General features: G+C 42.5%; 1 protein-coding gene across 1 annotated transcript in view; it reads right to left on the bottom strand.

Moving 5' to 3' along the window:
• Positions 1-5,638: 5,638 nt before the first annotated feature.
• LOC126176482 (cytochrome b5 domain-containing protein 1) overlaps positions 5,639-15,954 on the bottom strand; it is a 32,561-nt gene continuing 22,245 nt past the window's right edge. The window contains exon 3 of the mRNA XM_049923635.1: positions 5,639-5,869. Within this exon, the coding sequence (XP_049779592.1) occupies positions 5,639-5,869 (231 nt within the window). The remainder of the gene's footprint in view (positions 5,870-15,954) is intronic.

Here is a 15,954-nt window from a genome sequence, read left to right as displayed (position 1 = left end):
GTCAATGTGAGCTGGGAAAATCTGAAAAATTTGTTCGGATAAAACGGATTTCGGATAAACGCGATTCGGAAAAAGGGGTGTTTACTGTATGCACATTATTTGACGTTCTTAATAATATATACATATCAGTCACTTCCAACAAGAAATTTTCAGTGACGTAGGAATTCGATATCAACAAATCGTGTAGGCTCTTCTTAAGCTCAACTTTGTTTCTATTTAACCTTTTTATCATTGCTGGCACGTAACTGAAAATGTGTGTACCTGAGTAATGTACCGTAAATTGGGGCTACATTGCTCCTATGGGGGTTACTTTGCCCCAGAAATGAAAAAAGTTTCAAAGCCCTCTCTAGGGAAAATCTTCAACTACAACCAAAAGCTTTCAGCTTTAAATCATAGATGGCATCACAGTCTTCCTTCCAATACTTTCTGGGTCTGCCATTTTGTTCTTACAAATCTTTAACATATTGTGCTTTGTTGAGTGGAAACCACTGAGATGATGTGTTATTTATTAATCTGAAATTTGCGTTTGAAAAGTTGTCTCTACAGAACAGAATTTTATTACTGAAAGGGTAAGTATACAGCCATTTGTTGTATAATTTAATACTGAGTTAAAATTTACTTTGCCTGATAATGCAATTGCGTTTGTTTTTCTCTTATTCAAAAATAAATAAGTGAGTTTACATTTTCTACATTTCAGGCAATCATCATAGGTCGTACCACTCGCTCCTTCAGGCTCCTGGATTTCTCCCTTACCATCTCCGCCCGTCCTGTCCGCCTCTCCTCCACCCTCACCTACCTTGGCCTCACCATTGACCTTCACCTCACCTTTTCTAAATCTAGTTGCTCCATTATGATATGTGGCAGTGCATCAGGGTAACTTTTGCCACCCTATGTCATCTACAACTCTGGGCAGCTGTGGAACACATGGATGGAGGGAGGTTTATTAACGTCTACGAAAATTCATCAACTGAGTGGCCCAGATGTAAAAGCCGCTAACTGCATGAAGAGCGAAACTGAGATAATCGCGAAAAACTCGTCCCACCCAAACTATTAAAATCTCAGATTATCTTTTTCGAATTAAAGTCTTAAGTGGCATATTGACATAGAGGTTTTTGCACCCAATATAGCAATTAGCACGTTTTGCAAATGCATCTATCCAATTACAAAGCAAACGTTCAGTTGCAAAAGCCGCTATTCGGTGATAAGTTAGGAATGACAGAAGGATTGAATTTAATTATTGTGAATGTAAACAGAATACGTTTTATTTTAAAGAGAAGTATGAAATTTCTACAAACCTGGAAACAGAATACGTTTTATTTTAAAGAGAAGTATGAAATTTCTACAAAACTGGAATATAAAAATACGAAGATGGCGTTATTTTACACAGAAAAACTGACTTATTTAACTGTAAGGGACGAATGTTCACGACAGCGACAAAAAATTCTAAAAAATGAAATTACCTGAAAATTACTTTTCAGTGACATCAACCTCAACACTGTGCATCAACTCAAAATCGCTTCCGGCTTCTTCCTCGTTCTGAGAGTTGGCAGCAGCAGAAGCAACTCTAGGAGTGCCTTCTTGCTTGGTCACCCAGTCTTCCACCAAAGTGTAACTGCTAAAGATTTTTGACGTCTGCATGTTTGACTTTAAAATTATACACCTGCTGTGACTGGTGCTGGGCCGTTTCCTTTGATGACAACATATGGCCTTCGCAATTTACGCGTAGAACACACAGATTCAAACACTGGTGAGCCAAAACACTACGACCACTTGCTTAATAATGCGTTGGTCCATCTTTGGTAAGCAATACAGCAGCGATTCTGCATGGTATGGATTAGAGAAGTACTTGATAGATTTCTGGAGGTATGTGACACCACACATCTATGTACAGGTCACATAGTTCCCATAAATAATAGGCCGGTAGTTTGTAGACAAAGATAGAGTCCCATATGCCTTTATTGCGTTCAGATCAGACAAATTTGGTGGCGAAGACATCAGCATGGCTTCACTTGTCATGCTCCAAAATTAAAGCAACAAACTGTTATTTCCCTGTCCTATGACTAATTCACAATGTAATCAAACAAACTGTCAACAGATGTCGTTACGATCGTGATGCACACGGAAGATGGCATTCCGATCAAAAGACAACCACACCAACAATGGTGTCAGGACACCTATCAAGTGGAGTAGATCTGCAGGATAGTCCCACATCCACAATCGCAGGATAGTCCCACATCCAAGACGGTGCAATGTAGCACAGAGAAGACGCCTACAGACTCTCTGCAGTGGAGGACCATAGGAAGAATGGAAGCAGGAGAGTCGCAAACTGATGTGGCCCGATGGCCTAATGTGAATCATTCTGTTGTTTCTCGGATGAGGCAACAGTTTATAGAGACTGAAACTATATCCTGGAGACCAGGACAGGGCCGACCGTGTGTGACATCAGAAAGATTGGATCGTTATTTGGATGTAATGGCATGACGGTACCACGTTAGTACTGCACTGCAAACGGCATCTGACCTCATAGCTTCGCCTGGACATGTTCTATCGAGGCGAACCGTGTACAGAAGGTTTCAGCAGAGTGGCCCTTATAGTTGGAGACCTGCTGTCTGTTTACCTCTGGCTTATCTTCACAGAAGGGAACATCTAGAATGGAGCCATCAACATGTCACCTGACGGTCGAACAGTGGGCCAATGTTCTTTTCACAGATAAGTCCTGATATGGTCTGAAGAGTGATTCTCGATGGATTCGTATCTGCAGGGCACGTGGAACACGATTTCAGGACCCAAACATTCCGAAAAGAGACCGATATCTAAGGGCATCCCTAATGGTGTGGGCAGGGATTATGTTGACCACTCGAACACATCTACATGAAATTGTACAGGTGAATCAGCAAAATTTAACGGCTGTCAGGTACTGTGAGGAGATCTTGTGATCTCATGCACGATTGTTGCGAGGTACTTTGGGTCCAGACTTCGTACTGATGGATTATAATGCTTGACCTCATAGAGCATGGGTGGTTGATGTCTTTTGGGAAACGGAAGATATTGCACTCATGGCGTGGCTTGATCACTCTCCCGATTTTAATGCAATAGATCATGTCTGGGGTGCACTAGGAAAACAGGTTGAATCACATCAGCATCCACCAACCACTCTCCAAGGCTTTTGAGCAACTCTGTAGGAAGAACGGTTGTTATTGCCTCAACATAAGATTGGCGACTTTGTTCACAGTATGTCCCGTCGTTGTCAGGCTTGTATTGGTGCCAGAGGTAGTCATACCCCATACTGAGCACATTAACCAGTTGTCAGAACGTATGTGCATATCGGTTAAGTTGGAAAAAAAGCCCAGAAAATCTTTGTCTACCGTTTTGCATGTTGCAGTTGATTACATTCTGCATTCTTGACATTGTTTCTACTTCACTATCACCTGTTTGTACTATTTTGTGCCAAAATAAACGCAACCTCGCGAAATTTCCGTTTGTTGCTTTAATTTTAGACACCTGTATATAAAGCGTAATGTCCTGTCTGACTGAATCATCATCGCCCAGGCCAAAATGCTAAGGACAGAAACTTGAAATTGATTGGGAGGGGGTGCTGACCTTATACCGCAGGGGTCGATTAAGAAGGGATTTTTTTGAAATGGCACCCCTAAGAACGTGAAATATGGGATAAAAGGTTTTTTGAAAAATGTGTCACCAGTAGACAATTTTGAAGCTAGACCTACCAAAATTGGTATTTGGTTTCTCGGTCAGAAATAAAGAAATACATGTTTCAGCATCTTTGGAAATTTAACCCCCAGGGGGGTGAAATAGTGACTGAAAAACTGTTTGGAAAAATAAATCATTATTAAAGAACCATTCAGGTATTTTTAAAGCTACATCTATGGAAATTTGTATTTGACTTCCCAGCTAAAAATTAAAAAAGCGTGTTTCAGTGTTTTTTAAATAGGGGATGAAAATTTTTACGAACAGTGTGCTGCTGTAAGCTGTCGCCAGCACATGGTCGGCAAAGATGTAGTGTGAAGATCGATAGTAGGCACTGGATCAAGCTCACCTGTCAGGAGAGAGGCCAAAGACACACTGACAAGCAATATGCCGCCAACACTCTCTCGACAGCAAGTATGTAGGCCGCCGCCGTTGACTGGAGGGCCTCACTGACTCCCTCATCGAATTTGGCGTCTGTCAATACATTCGCAGTGCGGGCTCAGTTCACATCACAGGTTATGACAGTACATAGCGTCCAGATTATGGACTATAGTGAGACTAAACTTTGTAATAGCAAGATTACCGATGCTGTCTACCAGAGGACTTTTACTGATGGGCTTGTACCACAGTACATGGTCACTATTGAAGATAAGCAAGACTCTAGAAATAGTTTTGTTGTGGAACCATTTTAAAGGTAAATCTTTAAAAATCGGTATTTGCCATCTCAGAAATGACGTGTTTCACTGTTTTTGGAAATACAACACCTAAGGGGGTGAAACAGAGGACGAAAATTTTTTAGAAAATATTTCGTTATATTAGAAAAATTTTAACCCAAAACCTATGAAAACTGATATACCACTCCTCGGTTAGACATAAAGCAACATCTCTTAGAGTATGATATCATCATCATTTTCTTGAGGCCTTATTCCCGCGGCAATGCGTGGTCGGCCTTGTTACTATTGTTTTGGCAGTGTTAGTTGCTGAGGGTGGCCGGATGCCTTTCCTACCGCCAGAATTAGAGGATGAAAGTTTCCGTGGAAATATCACCACAAGAACGCAAGAGGCACGATAAAAACCTTTGGTCAGAAGTACATTCGGAAAAGATTATTATTCTATGTCCTTAGTTAGTCTATGACCTTAATTAGTCTATGTCTTTAATTAATAGTTTAGGTGGTGTTACAATTTGTGAACAACATAAAAATTCGCTTAAAGAAAAACAAAAACAAAAAAATCTGTGCAGACCATACAGACTACGCAAGCGTAGCAGTGGACGCTAAGCTGGTCAAGTATAAAGGGATACAGATGGTTCGTAGTCCACAGCTGGAGCCTTCGGCTTCTACCGCAAGACCCACGGAAGGCCAGGTGAATATCCTCCATAGCTTATTGTTGCCACCACTGGCTGCTTCTGTGGCGCGGTGCATGCTTCGAGCTGCCGCTCTCCTGAATGACGGTGTACCCGATCTGGTGTAACAAGAAATGTGATTCAGCTGTCCAGGTGACACGTTTCCATTGATCCAGGGTCCAGTCTCGATGATCTGGTGCACCCTATAACCGTAATTATTGACTATGTCGTTTGTGATTTACAAAGAGGCAAGCCCCTTTCTATGTTCTGTGACGAGGCGTGGATGTGCGACACCTCATCTCCTACTCAGGCTTTCACGGTCCTTCAATTACTTCCCATAGATGCTCAAGACAATAGCACGCGAACAGACTACTAGCTTCGCCTCTTCCAAGATGTTCGTTCTGGACAGTGGTCATAATGTTTTGACTCATCAGTGTGTTTCTGTAGTCCGAAGAAAAATAACACTGCGTCATTAGAAGTGTTAAGGATGTATACTGACTACATCTGGTTGGAAATAGTATATAAAAAATACATATAAAATTGCCAAGTTAGAGACGTTACAGACAATTTACAGCAGATGCTGCGCATAATTCATGCTACAGTTAGGTCGTCATTGAAATACATTGCAAGCGCTGGAATAAAGTAGTTTTCGTCCAATCCCACACTGAGGTAGCGATCTCTCTCATCAGGAATGCCATTGTCGTGCAGGGTCTTGTTGAAGTCCAACACGCGACCCTCAAATTTGTAGGTGTAGCTGAATCCATGTGTGTTAAACGGAAGAGCGCGTTCCACTATTCGCTTCAGTTTATCTTCACAGCAAACCTGTCGACAAGAAACAAAAGTGCTGTTACTGAATTGCCGTAGCAGCCACTAAAACACTACAATATTTCAAAAGTAGAAACGGTAGAATTATTTCAAGTGCCCCTCTCTAATATTCGGCCACCCTGTTGCGTCAAGTGTTCTTTTAAATTTTTGAGAAAATAAATACACAACACAGGAAGGACACAACGAGATGAGGAAAGTACATTAAAAAATATAGGATGTTTCACTTACGACATAAACAGCGTCTTCGATGTTGTGCGAGATAGCCAATAGTTGCTGAAAAGTTCAAAGAAAACTTGAGTCTCATTACAAATAGGTACCCCTCTCATACAATTATAGTCAGTGATGACTTCAATCTACCCTCGATATGCAGGAAAAATTATACGTTTCAAGCCGGCAGCTGGCATAAAACGTCATTCGAAATTGTACTGAATGCTTTCTCAGAAAATTATTTTGAATAATTAGTTCATGAGCCCACTCGAAGCTTAAATGGTTGCGAAAGCATACTTGACCTCCTAGCAACAAATAATCCTGGACAAATTGGAAGTATCGTGACGAATACGGGGATTAGCGACCACAAGGCAGTTGCGGCTAGGCTGAATACCGTTAACACCTACAACCATCAAAAAGAAACGCAAAGCACATCTATTTTAAAAAAGGTGATAAAAATGTTCTTAACGTCTTTTTAAAAGACAGTCTTCACTCCTTCCGATCTGATCATGTAAGCGTAGAAAAGATGTGGAATGATTTCAGAGAGATAGTATCGACGGCAATTGAGAGATATATACCGGTACCACATAAAGTAATCAATAGTGGTACTGATACCCCATGGTACACAAGACGTGTCAGATCGCTGTTGCAGAAGCAACGAAAAAAGCATGCCAAATTTAAAAGAACGCAAAATCACCAAGATTGGCAAAGTTTTGCAGAAGTTCGAAATATGGAACGTACTTCAGTGCGAGATGCTTTTAATAATTTCCACAACGAAACTCTGTCTCGTAATCTGGCAGAAAATCCAAAGAGATTCTGGTCATATATAAAGCACACCAGTGGCAAGACGCAATCAATACCTTTACTGCGCGGTAACAACGGTGAAGTCACTGATGACAGTGCCACTAAAGTAGAATTATTATACACGGTTTTCCGAAACTCCTGCACCAAAGAAGACGAAGTAAATATTCCTGAGTTCCAATCAATAACAACTGCCAAGATGAGAAACACAGAAGTGTAGCAAAGCAGCTTAAATCAATCAATAAAGGCAAGGCCTCCGGTCCAAATTCTACACCAGTCAGGTTCGTTTCAGAGTAAACTCATACAATAGCTCCATATTTAGCAATTATATACAACCGCTCGCTCGCAGAAAGATCCGTACCTAGAGACTGGAAAATTGTTCAAGTCACACCAATATCTAAAAAGGGAAGTAGGAGTAATCCGCTGAAGTAGAGTTCCATACCACTAACGTCGATTTGCAGTAGGGTTTTGGAACATATACTGTGTTCGAACATTATGAAGTACCTCGAAGAAAACAATTTATTGACACATAATCAGCACAGATTCAGAAAATATTTTTAGATTTCCAGAAGGATTTTGACACCGTTCCTCACAAGCGCCTTCTAATCAAACTGCATGCCTAAGGAATATCGCCTCAGTTGTGCGACTGGATTCGTGATTTCCTGTCAGAAAGGTCATAATTCGTAGTAATAGACGGAAAGTCATCGAGTAAAACAGAAGTAATATCCGGCGTTCCCCAAGGAAGTGTTGCAGGCTCTTTAGTGTTCTTAATCTATATTAACAACGTAGGAGACAACCTGAGCAGCCGTCTTAGATTGTTTGCAAATTATGTTGTCATTTACCATCCAACCGCGTGACCGCTACGGTCGCAGGTTCGAATCCTGCCTCGGGCATGGATGTGTGTGATGTCCTTAGGTTAGTTAGGTTTAAGTAGTTCTAAGTTCTAGGGGACTGATGATCTTAGTAGTTAAGTCCCATAGTGCTCAGAGCCATTTGAACCATTTACCATCCTGTAAAGTCATCAGATGACCAAAACGAATTGCAAAATGATCTAGGTAAGATATCTGTATGGTGCGAGAAGTAGCAATTGCCCCTGAATAAAGAAAAGTGTGAAGTTATTTATTCACATGAGTACTAAAAGAAATCCGCTAAATTTCCACTACGTGATAAGACACAAAACTGAAGGCTGTGAATTCAACTAAATACTTAGGGATTACAATTACAAATAACCTAAATTGGAACGATCACTTAGCTAATGTTGTGGATAGAGCAAACCAAAGACTGCGAGTCACTGGCAGAACACTTAGAAGGTGCAACAGATCTACTAAAGAGACTGCTTACACTACACTTGTCCGGCCTACTCTGGAGTATTGCTGTGCGGTGTGGGATCCGCATCAGGCGGGGCTAACGGATGACATCGAAAAAGTTCAAAGAATGGCATCTCGTTCTGTATTATCACTAAACAGGGGAGATGGTGGCACAGACACAATACGTGAATTGGAGTGGCTAATCATTAAAAACAAAGGCGTTTTGCGTTGCGACGGGATCTTCTTGTGAAATTTCAATCACCTATTTTCTCCTTCGACTGCGGAAACATTCTGTTGGCACCCACCTACATAGGGAGAAATGATCATCACGATAAAATAAGAGAAATCAGGGCTCCCACAGAAAAATGCTCGTTTTTCCCGCGTGCCGTTCGAGAGAGGAACGGTAGAGAGACAGCTTGTGGTGGTTCATTGAACCCTCTGCCAGACAATTTATTGCGAATAGCAGAGTAATCACGTAGATGTAGATGAGATACCCTTACAGGCTGATCCCGTTCACCGCATTGCGCTCACGGACAGTGTTGCATAGGGTGTATCCGTTTCAGGGGGTAACTAGGCTTGGAAAGGTGTAGAAAAGAAACCATTGTGCCTTCTAGAACTTCAGACTGGCAAGTACGAGGCATCGACTGAAGGATTCAGACATTGCTAATGCAGCTGGTCATTGCTGTCTGTGAAGGATGGATAGGATTAAAATATCTCCTGTACTGCCACAGGCGAAGTGGCGATGTGTGCGCCTGCAATGAATGTCCTGTACGAAATACATAGAGATATTTTCGATAGTTGCTAGTTTTCTGAAACAATATTGCGGTATTTTCTTTATATACCTATCAGATGTTATGCCGTGGTGAGAAAAGATAGGTGCAATAAATCGTGTTGCACTAATTGCACACCACACTCCCGTTTCCACGTCATTTAGAGATTCATTACTGTAACTGATGACGATTTGTAGAATTCAGCGACGATTGCTCTGTGAGTCGAGGTACCTCCCTAAATGCAGCCACGCCTCATCACAAAAAAATTTGCATTTTATCCTCGACTACAACAGGTGCGCTACTGCCAAACAGTGTGTCCTGAGGTAATCGGGGCCCGCTTTCTCTGGCTCCCGGGTAGCACGTGGAACGGCCTGTATACAGGGTGTTACAAACTTTCAGGAAACATTCCTCACACACAAAGAAAGGAAATATGTTATGTGGACATGTGTCCGGAAACGCTTACTTTCCATGTTAGAGCTCATTTTATTACTCCTCTTCAAATCACACGAATCATGGAATGGAAACACACAGCAACAGAACGTACCAGCGTGACTTCAAACACTTTGTTACGGGAAATGTTCAAAATGTCCTCCATTAGCGAGGATACATGCATCCACCCTCCGTCGCATGGAATCCCTGATGCGCTGATGCAGCCCTGGAGAATGGCGTACTGTACTCGTATCACAGCCGTCCACAATACGAGCACGAAGAGTCTCTACATTTGGTACCGCGGTTGCGTAGACAAGAGTTTTCAAATGCCACCATAAATGAAAGTCAAGAGGGTTGAGGTCAGGAGAGCGTGGAGGCCATGGAATTGGTCCGCCTCTACCAATCCATCGGTCACCGAATCTGTTGTTGAGAAGCGTACGAACACTTGGACTGAAATGTGCAGGAGCTCCATCGTGCATGAACCACATGTTGTGTCGTACTTGTAAAGGCACATGTTCTAGCAGCACAGGTAGAGTATCCCGTATGAAATCATGATAACGTGCTACATTGAGCGTAGGTGGAAGAAAATGAGGCCCAATCAAGACATCACCAACAATGCCTGCCCAAATGTTCACAGAAAATCTGTTGATGACGTGATCGCACAATTGCGAGCGGATTCTCGTCAGCCCTCACATGTTGATTGTGAAAATTTACAAATTGATCACGTTGGAATGAAGCCTCATCCGTAAAGAGAACATTTGCACTGAGATGAGGATTGACACATTGTTGGATGAACCAATCGCAGAAGTGTACCCGTGGAGGCCAATCAGCTGTTGATAGTGCCTGCACACGCTGTACATGGTACGGAAACAACTGGTTCTCCCGTAGCACTCTCCATACAGTGACGTGGTCAACGTTACCTTGTACAGCAACAACTTCTCTGATGCTGACATTAGGGTTATCGTCAACTGCGCGAAGAATTGCCTCGTCCATTGCAGGTGTCCTCGTCGTTCTAGGTCTTCCCCAGTCGCGAGTCATAAGCTGGAATGTTCCGTGCTGCCTAAGACGCCGATCAATTGTTTCGAACGTCTTCCTGTCGGGACACCTTCGTTCTGGAAATCTGTCTCGATACAAACGTACCGCGCCACGGCTATTGCCCCGTACTAATCCATACATCAAATGGGCATCTGCCAACTCCGCATTTGTAAACATTGCACTGACTGCAAAACCACGTTCGTGATGAACACTAACCTGTTGATGCTACGTACTGATGTGCTTGATGCTAGTACTGTAGAGCAATGAGTCGCATTTCAACACAAGCACCGAAGTCAACATTACCTTCCTTCAATTGGGCCAACTGGCGGTGAATCGAGGAAGTACAGTACATAGTGACGAAACTAAAATGAGCTCTAACATGTAAATTAAGCGTTTCCGGACACATGTCCACATAACATCTTTTCATTATTTGTGTGTGAGCAATGTTTCCTGAATGTTTGGCCGTACCTTTTTGTAACACCCTGTATAACTTCATTTACTCAGAATTCCAAACACACAACTACAGATGAAATTTCCCTTCTCTTCGTTCAAATGACGCCAAATCACCCCGTTTTAATATTGGACCACGAAGGAAACGAGAGAAAAATGTAATCAAATGAAACTACAGTATATGTCTCGAGAGACCATTCTAAGAGTCAAACATGTATACATACAGAGCGAAGCGACGAATGAAAATTTATACCAAGGTTGGGATTCAAATCCGGGCTTTCTGCTCACTAGGCAGATGGGCTAACTATTACGTTACCCAGGGACAGTGGCTTTGCACAACTGCGCAGATAGCACTGCTCCTCCTCAATCTGAATTCCAATACACGCCTCAGCCCATTTGGCATAATGGAAATTCGGATTGAGGAGGGAGGAGTGCTATCTGCGCAGTTGTGCAAAGCCACTGTCCCTGGGTAATGTAATAGTTAGCCCATCTGCCTAGTTAGCAGGAGACCCGGCTTCGAACCCTGGCATTGGTACAAATTTTCGTTTATTGCTTCACTTTGCATATACACCCACAGATGCCTGAGAGTTAAAATGGTATTTGGAACCATCTAGTCTCACACCGATGCCTGGGTTTCAGGTATGATCTCTCATTTCGTTTGATGCTGAGATGCTATTGAATACAGTTAGAGAGCTTCTGCAATGCTGTTAGAGTTTATGGGAGCACAAAGCGGGTTGAGGCGTGAGTGGGAATTTGGATTGAGGAGGGAATTGTGCTGGGAATGTTGTGCAAAGCCATTGTGCCAGGGTTATGTAGTAGTTAGCGCATCTGCCTAGAGAGCGGGAGACCCAGGTTCGAATCTCAGACTTGGTATGAATTTTCACTTGTCGCTTCTGTCTGCATATACACACGTAAGAAATGTTATGTAAGCCCTAACGTGAGTGCATTTAAACTTTCTGCTGAAATTGGGAAGAATGGGAACTTGGTGAAATCTGGGAAAAACTGTACAGTCAGAGATCCAACATGTCAATAGCAAGAAGTCGAGGTTTGGTGGACAAGTGATACAGCGAACGACTGGAAGCTGAAAGGTTGCAGGACAGAATCCCGGTCGGACCACGTAGTATTTCATCCTCTCAATGATGTAACAATTAGCCACAAACGATGTGTGATTCGAATACTACGGTAAACTATAGGCCCCCTTTTCTCCCAGTAGGATTACTGTGACAGATTGGGGACAAACAAGTCCGCCGAAGTACCGTGTAATCGAAAGACTTGTAGCAAATCGTTGAGCCATACGAAATCACTAATGGTAGAAAGAAAAAAATCCGATCCACTATCAGCAGGGTCACCGTAACGTAAAAGAGGGCGCCAATAACATCGTTGTTGATTTTGATTGGTATTAGTGAACGCACACGCCCATGTAGGAGTTGTTGGGCTCCGCAAGGTCTACATTGTAACGATCTCGAATGATGTGAATACATTGAATTTCCACATTAAACCTCACTGATTTCCAAATGCACTTAGAAAAAATGCTGTGACATACACATACTTGGATCTGCATTATGTAAAGTAGGCCAAAAAATTTAGTACAAAAAATTAATACAGTTCCACAAGGGCACCTTTTGTAACCCGTAAAATGTCTACACAATACGCTGCCTCAATCCACGTGCGCACAAGCATGTCTGGAGTGATGGAGGCTACTGCATCCACAATTTTTCCGTGTGGGTCGCCAAGGTCGCGTACAGGCGAGATACACACACATTGTGTTTAACATAATCCCACATGAAGAAATCTGCTGTCTCACCACCGAAGACATTCAGTGTTCGAAAGCTTTCTAGTTTTCTCTTGCCATTACAGACAATCCCAAAATTCGATCTTTTTTTAAAGGAGGTTATTTTGTCATTAGCTGAAAACTGGTGCCTGTTTTACTTGTAATGACAGGTTTAATTCATTAATTTTTCCAAATAGATCCGCCAGAAAGCTAGTCTGAACAGCCAAGTCCCATTGCTAAAGCTCTTTATATTTAGAAGAAATGTCAGTCATAAAAGTTAGTAATTCAGCCCTTAGTTCGAATAATCTTCTTAAGCTCTTACCCCAAGATAACCCCGGAGTTATGTCTGCTACAATAATCTTTATGCTGCATTGAAAAATATCGGCAGTGAAGAGACCGTGATTTAACTCAATTGATTATTGTTATTGATCCATCAACAACCAGTTGTGGATTTGGCAGCGTCTTCTTTACCGGTAGTGCTTGTCTGTGCATGATACAATGGCTGTAACTACTGTTTGGCGCTTTACTTTCTGTTAGCGTACTGCTCCTACCGTTTTACCTGTCATTGCCTTGGCCCTTTCTGTGCAAATATCGATACAATCATTCCATTCGAGGTGACTGATTGCAAAAAAATTGTTAATCGTGTTAGAAATTTCTTTTCTGTTGGTGTTAATTGACGACAATGTGCACATATGCAAATCTTCGCCTGGCTGTTTTATATGGATATCGTACAATTACAAGGGTCGTTCATTAACTAATACAACGTATTTTTTCTGAAAGCAGGTTGGTTTTATTCAAGATTGCACTACGACATATTATTCCTCATTCTTCTGGCTACAAAACCCTATTTTTCAACATATCTCGCTTCAACGCGACCGTCTTACGCCATCTTACTGGGAGGAACTGTATGGCCGCATGGTACTACCCTATTGGTCGACACTGGAGCCAAAGTCTTGCTGCATCCAAGAAGTGTTTCTTTCATTGGGCCAAACAGAAGGAAGTCGGTAGGTGCGAAATCCAGGTTGTAGGGTGGATGAGGAAGAACAGTCCAGCGAAGTTTTGAGAGCTCCTCTCAGATGTGCAGACTTGCGTTGTCATGGAGAAGGAAAAGTTTTTTTTTTGTATTTTTGTTGGGACGAACATGCTGAAGACGTTCCTTCAGTTTCCTTAAGTTAGCACAATACACTTCAGAGTTAATCGTTGTACCATGAAGTAGGATCTCAAACAGAATTACCCCTTCAGAGTCACAAAGACCATCGCCATGACTTTACAGGCTGAGGGTGCCGCTTTGAATTTTTTCTTCTGAGGAGAGGTGGTATGGCGCCGCTCCATGGACTGCCGTTTTGTTTTCGTTTCGAAGCGATGAACCTATGTTGCACCGTCTGTGACGATGTTCGACAAAAAGTTGTCACGATCAGCTTCGTACCATGCAAGTAATTCTGCACAGATGGTCCTTTGTTTTTTTTTCTGTTAGGCGGCGAGTAGCTCAGCAGGTCGATCACCTCGAATAACAGTGCCTGCACGTTCTAACACTGCAGGAGTCACAGCTGTGTGCGACCGGCTGGCATGGGGGAGACTGGTTTGCACGACCTTGTTGCGATGGTGACAGACGCCTCGCCCAACGACTCTCCGTGCTTTTGTTTACTACCAGGTTCCCGTATAGAGATGGGTCGAACTCGATCATTCCTGTGAACTACTTCATTCATTTCACTCTTTGCCGTGAAGCGTTCAAATGAAGTAGTTCATTCATGAAGTACGGAAGCCTGGCGAAGTTGGCCAGTTCGCCGCTCAGCTGCTCAGCGCTCGCTTCGCTTCGCCTCGCTCGTACAATAAAGCTTCGTAATACTTCATAATAATACCAACAGATGGCCGAACTATGCAGTAACGTGCACGCAACGTTTTGCGCACTTATAGCGTTCGAGTTAAACAGAGCATGGTCGAAGGGGACAAACGAAAGATAAACAGAGAAGCCTGTCACTTATAAAGAAAGTATTACATTTAATGTTGCTCGACATTTTCTCATGAAGCGCCAAATGAAACATTATTTGTTGTATTCATGGACTGAAAACTAGGACTACGAACGAAATGCAGTCCAATTTTATGTTCCTTTTAAAATTTAGTCCAAAATAGAATGAGTATGTTTACCACTGTCATAAAGCCTATATACCTACGTTAAGTAATTATTCAGAAGTTTTCCTGTAGATTTTATTTTTGTTGAGAATAATAACCCTCCAGATTCAAAACGTAAACTGTCACCTGCAGTCACTGGTACGATTTCAGGTAAAACCCCTCTTTCAGTGTTATTAACTAACAGCCAGCCTCTTCGTTTGTATCTTTAATATTCATTTGTCTGCAAGCGCTGCCAACGGTAGGCTACCCGTAGACGCGCCGATGTAGTGGGAGAGGGAGAGGGGAAGAGAGTGAGTGAACTAGAAAAAAGTGTGGAGTGTGCTATCTGTGAAGAGTTTGAAGTACCAGTTCATTGAAAATGAGTGGTTAGTTCACACTTCACTGGAATGAAGCGTTCATTTGAACGACTCATTCACGAGCTCCCCATCACTATTCCCGTAGTCTTTCTGCAAGCGCCTATGCTATGCTATGGTTTTCCGCCAAAAGAAAATGATAGCTGTCTCCTTGCAACGTACCTCTGCAACAGAAGCCATTATGAAAGCTATGTATAGCGCTGCCACCTATCGGAACTTCATTAAACTACAGGAGCTGAAGCAGGAATATTCCACGGTGTCCCACAACAAATTCCGCATTTTTTCAACCAAAACTGGTCGAGTAAAGTATGTGTTGTATTAACTATTGAACATCCCTTGTATCAGCAAGATGGCCAGTCAGAAACATCAGCTGACTCATTCATTTGGAAGCTGATTATTGTGCTGATGGCAACCAAGTATTTCTTGCGCGAGGCAGTTAATTCGACGCAAAACAGTGGTCTGAAAGCTGCGCTATAGAAAGTTGCTTTCCAGATTATTCAGCGAACATGTGTTATGTCTGCCAAGATGGTTTTATTAAATTGTCAGCGGTAGCATGCGCTTCGCCCACTTTAGAATCAACAAATCCGAGACTGATGCAAAATTCGTCACACTTTCTTATCGCCGTGCCGAATCTGACTGCGTGTCAATAATAGCAAACTCGAGTAAGAACTGTACCCTGTGCTGCATGGTGCGAATCTATAGGCTACACTAAAAACGGAGCTTCCATGAATTACGTGAGGCGGTTAGTGGACGAGGCGGTCGAGCCGAACCCTCACCTCGTCTGATAGAATGGGATTGTCAGAATCAATAAATAATGCCCTTGAATATC

Source organism: Schistocerca cancellata, chromosome 3 (assembly GCF_023864275.1).
Source record: "Schistocerca cancellata isolate TAMUIC-IGC-003103 chromosome 3, iqSchCanc2.1, whole genome shotgun sequence".
NCBI classification, from domain to species: domain Eukaryota; kingdom Metazoa; phylum Arthropoda; class Insecta; order Orthoptera; family Acrididae; genus Schistocerca; species Schistocerca cancellata.
The sequence above is the reverse complement of the archived record's forward strand: the minus strand, read 5'-3'. Positions and strand labels throughout refer to the sequence as shown.